Below are 17,282 nucleotides of genomic sequence, written 5' to 3'. Positions count from 1 at the left end.
TATCAAATAATACAAACAAATTCAAATATTTGTTTCCATTTCATTCAAACAGAAAAACAAGCTTGCTTTTAAAGTTAAACTTTATCACACTTACCCTGACCAAGTTTGCAGAGGTTCATACAAGATGAAAATTGTTGGTTCATAATAACCATGCAGAAACTGAATGTCTAAAACATTAGTAATTTTCTCATCCATGGAGCGAAGATCAATTAAATATGATGAAAGTATTGGTGGTTTACTGAAACAGATAATATCTTATTTAAGTAACAGCAATTAGATCTTTAAGTCTCTTTTTTTTCAACCATCATTATTTATTAATCCAGAGGAAAAAAAGCCAGAGAATTAACCCTTTAGCATTTAAACTAGCCATATCCAGCCCAAATATTCTGTCTATTTTATGCTGAAACTGACCAGATCTGGCCTCTCACACCTACTCTACAACATCATCCTAAAAATAAACAATCACATCATTGAAATTTTGAACTAATGAGATAATACATGATTAATTCAAAACAGTGAATAAATAAGCATTCACATTTGATAAACTGAATGCTAAAGAGTTAATGCAAGTTTGGATATTTTACAGGTTTTGAATTATTTTAGATTTGTGAATAAGTGTATATGATGTCTTATATGATGAGAGTTGCATTATATAGGTTCTTACGGGTTAAACCAAATCTGACAGAGAAAAAACTAGAAGAATGAGTGCTTTAAATGATTTAAACATCTAAAAGTCCATTTCAGTAGCAAAAGCTCATTAACATTGCCATCAACATACCAACAGTCCAAGCAAATGCATTAAGTTAGAAATAATGAGTCAAAATATAACAGAACGCACGTAATAGATCAGGACATAAGAAACCTGCTGAAAATAAATTTTAAAACATCATCTATAATAATAAATGCCAAAACGAATTTCTGTGTCAGTGTGTCACACTTTGACCCCACCTCTCTCACTATTCAATGACACTCCTACTATTCCTCATCTTGGGGTGAGAGTAATAGAGACGGTGAGGGCGGTAGTAGATTGACAGTTGTGATGGTAATGGGGTGATAGTAATAGTATGAGTTGTAGTTGTGAGAGGCAGAGGCGACGGTGGGGGTGGGGGTGGTGGTGGTGGTAGCTGTGACAGTCAGAGATGGTGATAGTAAGCAATGTGAAAGACTGTGGTGATGATGGTGATGGAGGGGGAAGGCAGTGAAGTAAACGGTATTGATGGTGGTGGCGTCAGAAGTCTGAATGGTTTATGTATGGTAGTTGTGGTGGTGATGATGGTGATACTGGTGATGGTGATGGTAATGGTTGAAAACAATCAACAGAAAGAGAGAGAGAGAGAGAGAGAGGGAGACAGAGAGAGAGAGAGAGAGAGAGGGGGAGAGAGAAAGAGAGAGAGAGAGAGAAAGAAAGAAAGAGGTTAGACAGAAAAAAAATTGTACTGACCCCCGAATGGGAAGACAAAAAATGTTTATCATGCAGCTTTGCAATAAGTTCCAAGTCAACAAATTTTAGCATTGTTTTAATGAAAATATGTACTGAATGCTCGATATGGCAGCTCTTAAGCTAGTCTGACATAAAGCAACGTGTGTGCGTGTGTGAGTGTGTGTGCATGTGTGAGTCTGTGTACTTATACTAGGGTAGGCTAAAAAGTTCATAGGCTGACTAAGAAGGAGTTATCATACAGTAATTAAACTTGACATGCATTGAATTCAACTTTTACTGATGTTAACTGCATTTTTTCTTTCCAGATAAACCTACACTGGATACAGAATTGAGGACTTGGAAAAGTGGTGCTAGAAACATTTTGTGAAAATGGATAAAATTTGGCACCATGGTGCTATCAAATATCTACAGAAAAAGGCGTTAGCCCCCAAGGACATTCATGCTGACATGGTTGCTACATTAGGGGATGATGCTCCAGCTTTATCAACTGTGCAAAAGTGGGCAGCTGAATTCAAGAGGGGTAGGGAGAGTCTTGAAGATGACCCGAGGTCCAGACGTCCTGCCACAGCCACCACCCAAGAAAACATCAACCACGTTCACCGCATGGTGATGGATGACAGACATTTAAATGTTAATCAGATAGTTAATGTAGGCCTCTCCTGTGAACGAGTTGAGAACATTCTGCATAACGAACTTGGTATGTTGAAGGTTTCCGCTCGGTGAGTACCACCAATTTTGACACCTGATCAAAAGCACACTATGCTGGTTATGTTACAGGTGAACTTGGCACTTTTTGAAGCAAATACAGCTGGTTTTCTTGAGCATTTCCTCACCCAAGATGAATATTGAGACCAAACAGCAGTCCATGCAGTGGAAACACCCATCTTCTCCCCCGCCAAAGAAGGCCAAGGTGATGTCATCGGCAGGGAAGGTGATGGCCTCCATCTTTTGGGATGCAAAGGGCTTTGTGTTCATTGACCACTTTCAGAAAGGCCATACTATCAATGGAGAATACTATGCCAACTTGCTGAGTCAGCTGCGAAAAGCAATCAAATCAAAACAGCCTGGAAAACTAACAAAGAGTATCCTGCTTCACCAGGACAATGTTCCTGCACACAAGTCTGTGGTTACAATGGCTACTGTGCATGACTGTGGCTTTGAACTGGTTGATCACCCTCCATATTCTCCTGATTTGGCACCATCTGACTATTTTCTGTTCCCCAACAGGACAAAACACTTGGCTGGGAAGCAGTATCAGACCAATGATGAGGTCATATCTGCTGTTGAGGACTTTTTTGAGGGTCAGGATGAGAGCTTCTATACCATGGGAATCCAAGCGCTACAATACTGATGGAAGAAGCATATGGACCACAGGGGAAACTATGTCGAAAAATAAAACATATTTGGTCAAGTTCAATCATTGCATCATGGGCAACCTATGAACTTTTCAGTCCACCCTCATATACACCTTCCTGTCATTTGAGGGTGTACTCTGACACAGTTTTACCATCTCTCCCTTTCTCCTCTCTTTTTTCCTAACTGGGGTAGCCATGTATCTCTTCCACTGCAAGATACCTGTTTCTGCTCCTCTAACATATTCTAACTTTTCATCACCTAACACAAAGCCATCCCACTCAGTTTAGTGGTTCTCATCTTGCAAACTACTTAATGACCTCACTGCTGCTGGTTCCACATAAGAGGTACCCAGTACACTCTATAAAGTGATTGGCATTAGGAAGGGTACACAGCTGTCGAAACCATGCCAAGCAGTCTTCTCTTGTCAAACTGTCCAACCATTGGCAGCATATAAAGCGGACATTAAGTGATGATGATGATGATGATGATCACACTGTAACATGTATCAGACATCCAACAACCGTGGGCAGATTATTTTTGAGTGTTTAAATAGCAATTATTAATGCTGCCACCATTTTATAGATGCTTTGTCCAGGGCCTCACGGAATTAAAGGTGGCTGATGCCAGTGGCATGTAAAAAGCACCTGTACAGTATGTTGCGCCTCATGGGGGGAATGACAAATGATTGAGACCTTTGGCAGTATGCCGTGCTTCAGAAGAAGACCCATCAAGCCAAGTGAAATCGTAGTCATAGAAAAAACTGATGTCACGCAAATGGCACGTAAAAAGCATCCATTACACTCTCAGAGTGGTTGGCATTAGGAAGGGCATCCAGCCATAGAAACCATGCTAAGTCAGACTAGAGTCTGGTACAGCCTTCCAGCTTGCCAGCATGGTCAAACCGTCCAACCCATGGACAATGGGCATTAAATGATGATGATGATGATGATAATGATGATGATGATGAATAAATAGAACCAACGTGACAAATCTTCAGAAACAATTCACTATACTCTATCAGGGTGCCAAACACTAGCCCTATAATAAGTAGTATCCATATAACTTTAAAAATAAAGAAGCCAAGATTACAAGGATATTCAGCCTGCAGACCTGCCATCAAGTAACAGAATACAAAATCTAACATTCAGCTATTGTCTGTGACCAAAACAAGAGTGTTTTAAGAACTGACATAGTAATACTGAAAGATTATAATGTCATGCAAACCAAGAAGCTGGGGTAAAATCATTGTTGTATGTAGAAGAATGTTCCTTACTCTATGTGTGTGGTACAACTGGAATAATGCACAATCAATCATAGCTTAGACCTATAATAAAAACATTTACTTCACTGAACTTAGCAAACTTAGTGGCTATCATTAAAGAAATAATTCAAGTATTAATTAGAAGAAAAAAATACCAACTGCTCCATATAAATTTCATAATTTGAATAGCCATCCAATGTAAGGTAATTTGGAGGGGAAGGAAAAAAGGTAAATTTAAATCAAGAAGAAACAGAAAATATTTTCATAAATCCACCAACAAATGAAAAAGATGAAATTTAGAAGAAAAGCAATCAAAATATCACAGAAATTTATTTACCAGCCTAATGTAGTATCTCCTTCTTCCAAACTGACATCATGACGAAATGGTAAAATTGTAAGGTGTCTACCGTAAATCAACATTGCAGCACATCTCCCATCTGGATCCACACGGACAATTGGAAGGTGTCGGTTTTCAACAAAACCACACTATATATTGTGAAAAAAGTTTAGGATTTATATATATATATATATATATATATATATATACAGATAAAATCATTGAATATTATTTTAATTATTTTTCAATTCAACTTTTCTTAAAAATATAAAAAATAAATATAACCCATGCCAGCATGGAACATGAATGTTAAATGATGATATTTGTTGATTTGATGTTGATTTTTCCATGCTAGCATGAGTTGTGCAGAGAATTGTATTTGTTTTAATATCCATATTTCCATGACAGCATTTTTTTGACATGGGATGTATTTCAGGCAGGACTTTATGGCCAAATATTCTTTTGGTTGCCAACACTTAACTGTTTTTACAAGTAAAGGAGTTTTAATATTTCACAAGTCTTTGAAAACACAGAGCAACCAGGCATAATGTCAACAAGGAATGTAAACATATTCTGTTCAAGCAAAGCTGTAGAACATCAACATTCACACATAATTGTGCAAGCACATGAGTCAGTCCACCGGCACTGGCAACGACCTCGCTTGGATGTTTTGTTCATGTGCCACTGGTACAAGTGCCAGTAAGTCAACGCTGGTAACGATCATGCTCAAATGGTGCTTTTTACATGCCATCGGTACGGAAGCCAGACAGCTACTCTGGCAGTGATCCCGCTCAGATGGTGCTGTTAGCGCTCCACTGATATGGGTGCCAGTCATCGAATTTGGTTCAGTTTCGATTTCACTTGCCCCAATAGGTCTTCGCAAGCAGAGTTTAGTGTCCAATGAAGGAAGGTTGGCATGAGTGCCAGTCATCAAAATTGGTTCGATTTCGCTTTCGATTTCACTTGCCTCAACAGGTCTTCGCAAGCAGGGTTTTGTGTCCAAAGATGGAAAGGTACGCATAAGTGAGCTGGCTACACCCCTGGTAAAGGCCACGGGTTATGGTCTCACTTGTCTTGCCGGGTCTTCTCACGCACAGCATATTTCCAAAGGCCTCGGTCATTAGTCATTGCCTCGGTGAGGCCTAATGTTCAAAGGTCGTGCTTCACCACCTCATCCCCGGTCTTCCTTGGTCTACCTCTTCTACAGGTACCCTCAACCGCTAGGCTGTAGCATCTGGTCGTCTAGTCCATGCCAGCATGGAAAGAAATAGACATAGAAAGGAAAGATGACAATGAGGATATACATTATATCGTCATTGGTTAGACATGGCCAGTTTAAACACTAAAGGGTTGAACTAAAACTGATTATGTCCCAAGCATATTTGAATTGATTCAAAAGTTTAATTCACAACACTACTTTTACATGCTGGAATGGCCCTCATGCCGGTGGCACATAAAAAGCACCCACTACTCTCTCAGAGTGGTTGGTGTAGGAAGGGCATCCAGCTGTAGAAACTCTGCCAAATCAGATTGGAGCCTGGTGTAGCCATCTGGTCCACCAGTCCTCAGTCAAATCGCCCAACCCGTGCTAGCATGGAAAGCGGATGTTAAACGATGATGATGATGATATATAAATAAATAAAACCTCAAGTACTTTAAATCAAACATACATTGTATTGGTGATCAAATTTTTTGAAAAAGAAATTAAATAATTATGTTTAAGATTTAAAATGTGACAGTAAAATTAGATTCAAAATGAGTGGGGATCAACAGAGTTCAATAAGCACAAGAACTAACAAATATGAAAATAAATATCACTTTATATGCTCAAACTATGGAAGCAAGGCAAAAATAAAAAGACATGATTGAACTATCATACAAGGAATGTTTATAATTCAAAAACTTAATGGTAAACTGAAAATAAAACTTCATCCAATTTTTTAAAGAATACAGCAGAAATTAAAAAAAAGAAAACTCACTTTTAATTCTTGTTCTTCAAAGTAATGAAGAGATAAAGTCTTCAAATCATGAGTCCCAGGATCATACTCCACCAGAGAAAGCTAGAAATATGGTAAGTTTTAGAAATAATTTCATCTGCATTGTATAACATATATTGTAGATTTTGTTTGTTACATCTGTTTTACTATACTACTGAATGTCCACTTATTTTTAACTAAGATACTGTGAATTTAGAGTGAAGTCTGTTATTGTTATCAGCTAAGCCCTCTGAAGAAAACAATAGCATTCTGGCCCTATAGGAATACAATGCTTGTAGCAAAGACTAAACACAAAACCAAATGGTAATTCAACTTTAAATTTTTTGATATCAACCAGCTTGACACCACTCTTGGTTCTATCGAAAATGTTCCTGTTTTAAAATAATCTAAAAAGAATCTCCTATCAACATTTCATGCTAACTCAGGTTCCAAAACCTAGCTTAATAATGATTTCAAATTTTGACATAAAGTCCAGAAATTTGAAGAGAGGAGCTTAGTCAATTACTTCAACCCCAATGCTCAACTGGTACTTATTTTATCAACACTGAAAGGATGAAGGTCAAAGTCAACCTCAGCAGAATTTGAAATCAGAATGTAAAGAATTAGAAGAAATATCACTAAGCATTTTGTCCAACATGCTAATAATTCTGCCAGCTTACCACCTTTCACCAGCTTAATAATGACAAACTTAGTTTACTAAATTCTTCATTATTTTTCAAATTTAATCGAATCAAAGGTAGCGTATTTAAAACAGAAATATGACAACAAAAGGGGTTAAAGTTACAAGGATGTAATCATCATTAAACGTCCGCTTTCCATGCTGGCATGGGTTGAACGGTTTGGCTGAGGGCTGGCCAGCCAGAAGGCTGCACCAGGCTCCAATCTGATCTGGAAAAGTTTCTACAGCTGGATGCCCTTCCTAACACTAACCATTCCAAGAGTATAGTGGGTGCTTTTTGCGTGCCACCATCACAGGAGCCAATCAGGCAGCACTGGCAATGATCACACTTGGATGCTGCTTTTTACATGCCACCAGCACAGGACCAGTCAGGCAGCACTGGCATCGACCACACATGAATGGTGCTTTTTACGAGCCACCAGCATGGGTGCCAATTAAGCAGTACTGTCATCACCCACGACAATGACTTCACTTGACTCAACTGGTCTTCGCAAGCACAGTTTACTCTGAGCAAGAGGCCCTTTGTCACTAGCAGAGGTAAGAGCTCTCTGAACTTTGCCCAGGCTATTCTTATTCTAGCAGCTACACTCTCAGAGCATCCACCCCAGCTACTGACTTGGTCAACTAGGTAACAGAAGCTATCAACTACTTCTAGTTTTTTCCCCTGGAATGTGACAGAAGCTGTTTTCTGCACATTTTCAGTGTTTATTGCTCCCGAGCATTTGCCACACACAAAAACTATCTTCCCAGTTAGCCTTCCTTTGATATTGCTGCACCTCTTATGTGTCCATAGCTTACACTGAGTGCATCTTATAGAGTTTCTACCTATGCTTTTTCTACAGATCGAGCAGGGTCATCTACCTGAAGAGATTTGTGGTTTGTCTGCCTTCTTACTTATTGAGACTTTGGTTTTTACAAGATTGACTCTAAGGCCCTTCGATTCTAGACCTTGCTTCCACACCTGAAACTTCTCCTCTAGTTCTGATAGTGACTCAGCTATTAGAGCAAGGTCATCAGCATAGAGAAGCTCCTGGGGGGTATCCTGTCTTGAATTCATCTGTTATTGCCTGGAGGACTATGATGAATAAGAGGGAGCTGAGGACTGATCCTCGCTAGACCCCTACCCCTACCCGGAATTCTTCACTGTACTCATTGACAACCCTCACCTTACTGACAGCATCTCAGTACATGGCTTGTACAGCTCTCACTAACCACTCATCTATCCCTAGTTTCCACATTGACCACCAGATAAGGGATCGGGGGACCCTGTCAAAGGCTTTCTCCATGTCATCGAAAGCCAGGTACAGAGATTTATATTTGGCTAGGTACTTCTCCTGCAGCTGTCTTACCAAAAATATAGCATCAGTGGTGCTTTTCCCTGGCACAAACCCAGACTGAATCTCATCTAAACTGACTCTATCCCTAATTAGTTGGGCTATGACCCTCTCTGTGACTTTCATTACCTGATCCAACAACTTGATACCTCTGTAATTATTCGTATTTAATGCATCACCTTTACCTTTGTAGCAGTTGACTATGGTGCTGCTACACCAGTCATTGGGTATGATGACTCCATGTATCACCTTATTGACTAAGAGTATAAAATATTTGTCATTGTCATCATTTAGCATCCAATTTCCATGCTGACATGGGTTGGACAGTTTGACCAGGTAAGCTGGGGGGCTGCACCAGACTCCAGTCTGATTTGGCATGGTTTCTATGGCTGGATGCCCTTCCTAATGCCAACTACTCCAAGAGTGTAATGGATGTGTGACACCAGTATCTGCCATGACCATGATTTCACTTGGCTTGATGGGTCTTCTTCTCAAGCACAACATATTGCCAAAAGTCTCAGTCATTTGTCATTGCCTCTATGAGACCCAGCGCTCGAAAAGTGTTTTTTACATGCCACCGGCATGGCTGCTGGTTACGTGACACCAGCATCAACCAAATTGTCTCATGAAAATTTGGAAATTACTTTAACCATTGAGCATTCAGTTTATTCTATCAAATGTAATGTCTATTTAGTCACACTGTTTTAAATTAATTAGATGTTATTTTGTTACTTTGAGATTTCAGTGATATGATTGTATATTTTTAGAATGATATTTTAGGGTTGGTATGAGAGGCTGAATCTGGCCAGTTTGAACGTAAAACATAGAATATCTTGGCTAGATAAGGCAAGTTTAAATGCTAAAGAGTTATATGTTTTCAAGTATAAACAAAAAAAGCAATACAAAATTCAAAAATCTACTATACCTTAGCATCCATGAAACTCAAAAGTAAAGCATCTCGTTGAGCACCAACCAATTTGACTGATTTCATAGACATCACATTGCCAAAAAGACTAAATGACAACATACATTCTAATTTTAATTTCTTGCGAATCTCTGCAAAACATAAAAAGAGAGAAAAATCAAAGATTAAATAATTACTTCATATATAAGTAAAACATAAATGAAATTTAAAAACAACAAAGAGCTAAATTTATAAATTGGAATTGTCATTTTACGCCAGTAATAATGTTAAGTAGTAATCATGTATATTACTTCACAAGATAATTTGAGCATCCCCACATGTGTGTTTGTATGAGTGTGAGAATGCAGTTATGTGTATGTGAGTGTGACTATGCATTTATGTGTATGTTTACAAACTGCTTAGTTACAGCTACAAATGGTGTCATCACTGCAGTGATTGTGTGTTAGTAAGAATAGCATCCCAAATCTCAAAATCAACTACAGTAGTAGAAAAAACAACAAAATAATTATTGTTATAAACAAAACTAAATAATTTGTTTTCATATTTGGTTTGCAAGGTTCTTCATGTGAATCCATGTATTGAAACAGGTTTTGTTGTATCTCAGGAGGATCATTATGAAACCTGAAACAGAGTAGGAGCAGAGAGGGCATACCACTGAGGAGGTTACAAATGACAACGAAAGGACTTTGACAAACATAACTGATTGATTAACCAAAGGATTAATCAAACAACCAATTAGTTAGTTGGTTAAATAGTTAACAAATTAGCAAATAATAAAGAAGTGAAATAGAACCAGTGTTATATTTATTATTATTGGCACAATGACTGTCCCAAAATAAAACAAAAACTAAATAATATTACTTTTATGGATTATTTTCAAAATTTACTAGACATTCAAATCTTTGCTTGTGCAGATTTGTTTCATATAATTTGTTTTAAATGTTTTTAAGTATAAACAAAACATATTTAGAAAATTTTTTCAATCATATTCTGAAATACGAGTCACTTACCACCAATTCGTTCAGGAAGTTTATCTCCAAAAAGTGCTGCCTGAAAATATAAGATAATATAGTCTCATCACCGTTGATATGACTGAATATAATGAGTCTGTAAATACTGATGTAACAGAAGAAAATTTGGATCTTTTTTAAAACGGGGGCCACATTTTTCATTAACGAAACACTTTGAAACTTGGAACACTGGTAGAATGTGTCATATAAAACATCTTTTTCTCTTAGTCTTCTTTAAAAAAAAAGAAATCCATAAATTATTCCATGTTAAAGTTGTCGTATTTCTGTAATTTCAACCAATCACTGACGTCCATTCAGCCGATATACATTAAGTGCCGACTACATAAACAAACGATTCTGAAACAATTAATCCTAACCCTAACCCTAACTCTAACCCTAACCCTAGGGTTAGGGTTAGGGTTAGGGTTAAAGCAAATTTAAAATGAAAAAAGCAAATAAAACGAAGAAACGTTTGTTTATGTAGTCGGCACTTAATGTATATCGACTGAATGGACGTCAGTGATTGGTTGAAATTATCGAAATAAGACAATTTTTTACATGAAATAAATTCGAATACAAAAATATTTTTCTGTTCTATAACACAAAATAGATAAGTATACGAAGTTTGAAAGTCTTTCTGTACCAAAAACACTACGTAAAACATTAATGAAAAATGTGGCCCCCGTTTTAAAAAAGATCCGAAAATTTCATTTGACTCCCCTCCTTTAGCCACTCCTATGATATCTCGCATCTTAAATCCTGTAATAACATTTTTTAAAACCTTTCTGTCATATAAGTACACCCATTTGGGACTCTAATCAAGCCAAAATTCAAACTGAACATAATTTGTATTAACTTCCCCCACATAAGTCCCAACCAACAAAAGCCTCAATAGGTTAAGAACACTGGCTTACCTTTCTATCTTAAATGAATACATCACATCTAAAATCAATATAAAATATGTCATTTCCATATTATGAGATATTCTTGTTAACAAATTTAATACCACATTTCTACTGAAATCCAGTTGTTGTTTCAATTCATTTTGAAACTCTTTTATTTTTTACTGGTTTCAGCCCAGGGCTGAGGTCATGCTGGTGCACTACCTGTAGTTACTTAGTGTTGTTTCTAGTATTGTTTTTGATGGAGTAGCAAGTTCGATGGCGCCGCTCTTCTTTGTGTCTCCAGCCACGATGAGGGTTCATCTGGTATCTCAGATAGAAACCTGTCCAGACGTTCCATGAAAACTTCCACATCAGCACCATGTATATCTCTATGGTTGCCTGGCAGGATGTTGAACAATTGCAGGCCCTTGAAACCCAGACTATTGCAGTACTGTGTCCTTATTTAAGATGGGGAAGATGGGATCTTTGGTATGATGCAGTACAGTCCAGTTCGAGGATTGGTATAGTTGTCAATTCCAAAATTGGGATCTAAACCCTCCAAGATCTTCTAAATATATATTACTGCATATCTCTTTCGTCTTTTTTCCAGGGAATAGACTCAGCTCCTTTAGCCTTTCCCAGTAGCCCATCTTTTGCATCGAATCAATCTTCTTTGTGTATTGGCACTGGAATGCTTCGAATTCCAGTTTGTTTCACACTCTCTGGGGACCATAGTTGGGAGCAGTAGTCCAAGCGGCTGAGAATGAAAGTCCCCCATAGGAGTAGCAGGACTTCCATTTTCCTGGTTCTGAATGTCCTCAGAATCCATCCAGCCACTCGCCTGCACAGTGTTGCCATCATGGTAATATGCACATGGAATGTTACATCATTGCTCATGTGAACCCCCAAGTCAAGCACCGACTCTGACTTTGGGATCGTATTACCTTCTGGTCGAGTGTATTCCAATTTTAGCCTGGTGTTGGACCAATAGTGGAGTGCCTGAAATTTCATAGCATTGAACTGCATGTTATCTTTGTTAGCACATTTGTATATTTCATTCAGGTCTTTCTACAGTTTTATGCCTGCAATACTTTTGTGTCATCAGCATAACTGGTCAGATTGGCTGACTGTACTGCGGAGGGCATGTCTGAAGAATTGATTAAAACTGGTTCTCAACCATTTTTTATCTATGGAACCCTTTGATTATTATTTCATTCTGGCAGACCCCATAGCCATTCAATTTTTTTTAAAACTAGATTTATAGATAGTTCCTTCAAAATTCTTATTTTGTTTATCACAAGTTCACTTTTGCAGGCTGAACTATGTAAAATGTCAGAAAGAAGCCTAGTTTTTTCTTGCAATAAATACATATAGAGCAAAATTTCTTTCATGAACCCATAAAATACTACTTGTGGACCCAGTTTACTATTTTGTTGAGAACCACTGTATTAAAATAACTGCTATTAAGCAGTTGAAAAGCGGCAAGCTGACAGTACAATTAGCATGCCAGGAAAAACGTTTAGCAGTATTTTGTCCATCTTTACATTCTGAGTTCAAATTCCACTACGGTTGACTTTGCCATTCATCCTTTTGGGGATCGATAAACTAAGTACCAGTGAAACACTGGGGTTGATGTAATCAACTAGTCTCCACCCCTCAAATTTCAGGCCTTGTGCCTATAGTAGAAACGATTATTAAGCAGGTATTTGGGACATAGATTAATATGAAATTTTAATGGATGCTTTAAATTTAGATAACTTTAAAAACGAAGTTTATATCAAAGAACCACAACTGGTCTGGGGTGGGTTGGCATCAAATGGGTTTAATGTTTTTTCTGGAAACAAGTATCTTGAAAGAAATGAACATATGATATGAAAATTTACAAACCTCTTCTGGAGTAAGGCGAAACACATGCAGTTGATTGACTCCTGCTATGATGAGTGATTTTTCAACATTATTGAAAAAATTACAGTATATACAATGTTCAATCCCCGTAGGGGCGTGTGTAGGGCGATACACACCATACATTGTTACTGTCTCCAAATAGCTTCACAAATAACTGCAAAGACAAACATGTAAATCATATATGTATATGTTTTATTTTCAAACAAACCAACAACTTTCTCAAAAAAAATCAAGATATCCTCAGTCACACATTGATGAGTAATCTCTAAAATATAAACATTTCTCATAAGAAAGCCATATTTAAAATGCATGCCTTTGTATAAGTAATGCATATGAATGAGTATGATGTATGTGTCTCTAGTTTTAAATACAAAAATATTTTTTATGTTCAGCATACATATCTGCTTGTGAGCTGTCTGCTGTCTTTTAAAAATGCATATATATATATAGACACACACACACACACACACACATATTTATATACATACATATATATACACACGCACATACATTTATATACATAGATTTAAATGTGTGTGTGTGTGTGTGTGTACACAGGCAATAGGTGAAAGTTAGAAAAGCTCACATAGTCGTACTCTAAAGGATTTGAACTTAAACTCTGAAGTTCAAATCCTTTTGAGCCCTGCAAACACAGAATTACACATCTATTTTGCTTCCACTGAGTATCAGAGACATCCACTTAAACATATGAATTAAACTGATATGGGCTTAATGGACTAATTGCAAATAGACAAACGAGAATTTAATTTCTGTTAAGCTTGTATTCTTTTTTTATTTTACCCCAAAATATACTTATTCAGAAACCTGTTATTAGAATAAATGAATCGTTATTTCGCATGAGTGTAGCTACCCCTAGTATTTGACTAGTACTTTATCGCCCCTGACGGGACGAAAGGCATGTAACTTCAGCAGGACTTCTGCAGTAGCAAGGCATTTTTCCCAATTTTCAAATGGTTCAACCAACCATTGCCCAAGTGCAAAGTATAGAGCAATAATTTGTCAAGTGTGGGTTATGGATTATCTCCTACTGATAATCCTATATGGCAATGAAGAGTAAGAAGAAACTGGATTAGTAGAATCTTTAATGCATCGAGAAAAATAACTAGCTTTTAGTGACAGGATTATTTATAATTCTCAATTATAAATAAAGTACCAGCCAAAAGTATAGAAGTCGTTCATATCAACAAACCCCTATCTCTCAAAACTGCTACTGGTTTTATGCCTAAATAACAATTATTTTCCATACAAGCATGAAGTAACGAGAGGGAATCTAGATAAGAGATGAAAAGATGTAGATTAAGTTTGTCAAGCACTTATAAGTTATTCCAACGAATCAATCACCAGTTACGGAAGTGATAATTTAGCATTAAAAAAAATATTAGCAAGTCTATTTTATCCAGTGTTTTCAAGCATATATTTTATTAAGTTTTAAACATTATTGGATTCCTTGCAAAGAATCACTTTGAAATACAAAACAATGTTGATGTAGTCACACCTGTCATTCATATTCGTTACATTTTATTTTGGACATCATATACTTAAAATTACTTTTAGAAATTATGAAAATAATTTTTAATCTACTTTCTTAATAAAGCCTATTTGCAACAGATAGGCTTTCAGTGCCCACCAACATCTTTATCAGATGCCAATTTTATTCCTTTAATTCTTTTTCTGCTATGTTGAAAGGAAGAATACATGTCACGCTTAACTCTCTTTTTTCTTTTGTTGTTCGAGAACATAAAATACCGAATATATGAAACATACGGAGATGTTTTTCAAATAAGAATTTTGTTTCGCTTAAATTACACTAGTGTAAAATTAGCATTCATAATAATTATTAGTTCTGAATTTTAAACTAATTGTAACTAAAAAGTAAAAATCTCGTGTATATTCTACAAAATTTAAGTTTAATACTAATCCAAAAAAGTGATGCCGGTGTTGTTTTTCATTTTTTATTAAGTGCTTTATTAGTAAATACAAACTTAAAATATTGGGGTGCAATGTATAATTATATCCATAGCATCCAGGATTATATAAAAACAAAAATTACTGAATTTATTTTTAAAAAGTTAAAAGAGGGTTCTTAGTTTTGTTTTAAATTGTGGAAGTAAAGAACACTTACTACATGTAGCTGTCAGTAGATGATAAATGAAAGACAATACCTGAATACGAGAAAAGTCGATATTCGGAGCGAAAAAAAAGTCTTACAATAAAGTCGGAAAATAAAGTCTTAAATAGGTTTCATAATAGAGGCTGCATTAAGTTAGAACTGAATCTTTTATGAAAAATCCCCTCAAATGAAATTAAAACAAGCAATAGCCTTACAAAGTTATGTTATATAAGATAATGTAAATTGCTGAATTTGGCATCAGAGATAGTCTAAGATAGTTTACTATAATGTGTCTAAAGAACAACAATGAGGAACAGAACATTATTACCTAAACATAGAGAAAAGACATCCTATAATAAATACGGCGCCATTTTCAATGTTATAAAGGCGAAGAGAAGGTTGCTATATAGAAAATATATAACTTTTAATACTAATTTCACCAAATTATTTTAACGCTATAAAATCCTATATAAAAAAATAAAAATCAAATATTTATAGATTGCATAGTTTATCTTTGATATATCAATAATATAACGTACAAAACTAGCTTTATAAATGGGTAGCTTTACATGTTAGTTTCGTACACACATGTGACTGCAGTTTATACTGTTATTAGGGCTTGACTGTTTGAAGTTTGTCTGTGAGTCTTTTATCATCGTTTAACATGTGCACTTATATATTTTATATCGTTTTACTTGCATTTATTTTAGTACTAACCAGTTCTCCCTTCTTTCTAATGAAGTTGTCACTAATATAACTAACAATAATAAGCGGTATGGATTTTTAAATATTTCCCTTCTCGAATTTTTTTTAATTATTATTATTATTTTTAAACGGTGGACGGAGTTTTAGTTTTAATATATTGTACATCAGATATTCAGGATCTACAGCAGCTATTTTTCTTAATCTGAAACTTACCAACCACATAGTTTCGTATTCAGTCCCACTGCGCGGCAAGTGTATTCTACTTTTAGCCCCGAGGCCTTGCGAGTAGGCTCTTGGTTTGACCAATTTATAAAGGTAATAAAGCCTATTATTTCTTCACGAAGAAATAGTAATAATATTCATGCTCCTCCCAACGACATTATCGACTTAAATCGAAACTGGCTTGTGAAATCAAACCACCAAGCACTTAGGCTCAGTACACTATGGTGCAGATGTAGCTGTTTAAGAAGCTCGTTTTGCAACCACTTGGTTTCAAGTTCAGTCCCACTGAGTAACATTTTGGGCAAGTGTCTTCTACTATACCCCAGTTGACTAATGCTTTGCGAATTAATTCGGTAGGAGGAAACTATGTATAAACCCGTCGTATGTATGTGTGTGTAAAACCCTTCCACCTTTTCGTCCCTTGCTTTGTTTACGTTTCCGTTATGTAGCAGTTCGGAAAAGACCGATAAAATAGGTATCAAACTTTAAAGAAAATAAATACTAAAGTCGATTTGTTCGATTAAACAGTTCAGGGCGGTGCCCTGATCATCCTCGTTTCTTTGTTGTCATCTTTAATACCGCTACGGGAAGCTTCTACATGATCGCTCACCTTACTAAAAAGGTAGACGGAATTCAGCTTTAAACATTATATAACCCCTCATAACTTTTATTTTTAGGAATTTTTAGAAAACTTTTGCGAATTGGTGTTCTACACGCGGGAAATCCTATGGTTATGTAAAAACCAAAACAAAAAGTTTTTTGTGTGATTTAAGGGCTATTTAGCTGTTATTGTTAGCATATCTCACGACCATCTGATACCCTTGTTCGCTGGGATTTAAACAAAATATTCGAACTGTCCGTATTTTAAACTGATTATAATAAGGACATTCGAAAAATTAGAAAATTTTTTTTCGTAATCGTATGAATTCCTGTGTTGAACACAAATGCATAAGAATTTTATGAAAATTCCAAAAAATAAAGTTATATGGGGTGCTTAAAGCAGAATTCTAAATAATCTAAATGTTTGTGCTTTAAATGAGAATATAGTGTTAACCTCACAACGGTCGCTGTGTTATTTTGATACATGCTTTCTCT

General features: G+C 36.2%; 2 protein-coding genes across 4 annotated transcripts in view; one reads left to right on the top strand and one right to left on the bottom strand.

The window, feature by feature from the left end:
• Positions 1-16,195, bottom strand: part of LOC106871560 (cleavage and polyadenylation specificity factor subunit 1) — a 100,687-nt gene extending 84,492 nt beyond the window's left edge. Inside the window, exons 1-7 of one of the 3 annotated variants that reach the window (XM_089354115.1) lie at positions 16,179-16,195; positions 13,112-13,283; positions 10,341-10,380; positions 9,331-9,461; positions 6,375-6,455; positions 4,396-4,544; positions 95-238 (exon numbers count right to left, since the gene is read on the bottom strand). In XM_089354115.1, the coding sequence (XP_089210241.1) occupies positions 95-238; positions 4,396-4,544; positions 6,375-6,455; positions 9,331-9,461; positions 10,341-10,380; positions 13,112-13,252 (686 nt within the window). In that variant the 5' untranslated portion in view covers positions 13,253-13,283; positions 16,179-16,195. Of the gene's footprint in view, positions 1-94; positions 239-4,395; positions 4,545-6,374; positions 6,456-9,330; positions 9,462-10,340; positions 10,381-13,111; positions 13,284-15,272; positions 15,639-16,178 lie in introns of those variants that run through there. The other 2 variants (XM_052968705.2, XM_014918065.3) reach the window with 2 other exon arrangements.
• LOC106871557 (uncharacterized) overlaps positions 15,828-17,282 on the top strand; it is a 46,536-nt gene continuing 45,081 nt past the window's right edge. The window contains exon 1 of the mRNA XM_089354116.1: positions 15,828-15,900. The gene's annotated coding sequence lies outside the window, so the exon portion shown is untranslated. The remainder of the gene's footprint in view (positions 15,901-17,282) is intronic.

Source organism: Octopus bimaculoides, chromosome 6 (assembly GCF_046866305.1).
Source record: "Octopus bimaculoides isolate indiv1 chromosome 6, ASM4686630v1, whole genome shotgun sequence".
In the NCBI taxonomy this organism is placed as follows: domain Eukaryota; kingdom Metazoa; phylum Mollusca; class Cephalopoda; order Octopoda; family Octopodidae; genus Octopus; species Octopus bimaculoides.
The sequence above is the reverse complement of the archived record's forward strand: the minus strand, read 5'-3'. Positions and strand labels throughout refer to the sequence as shown.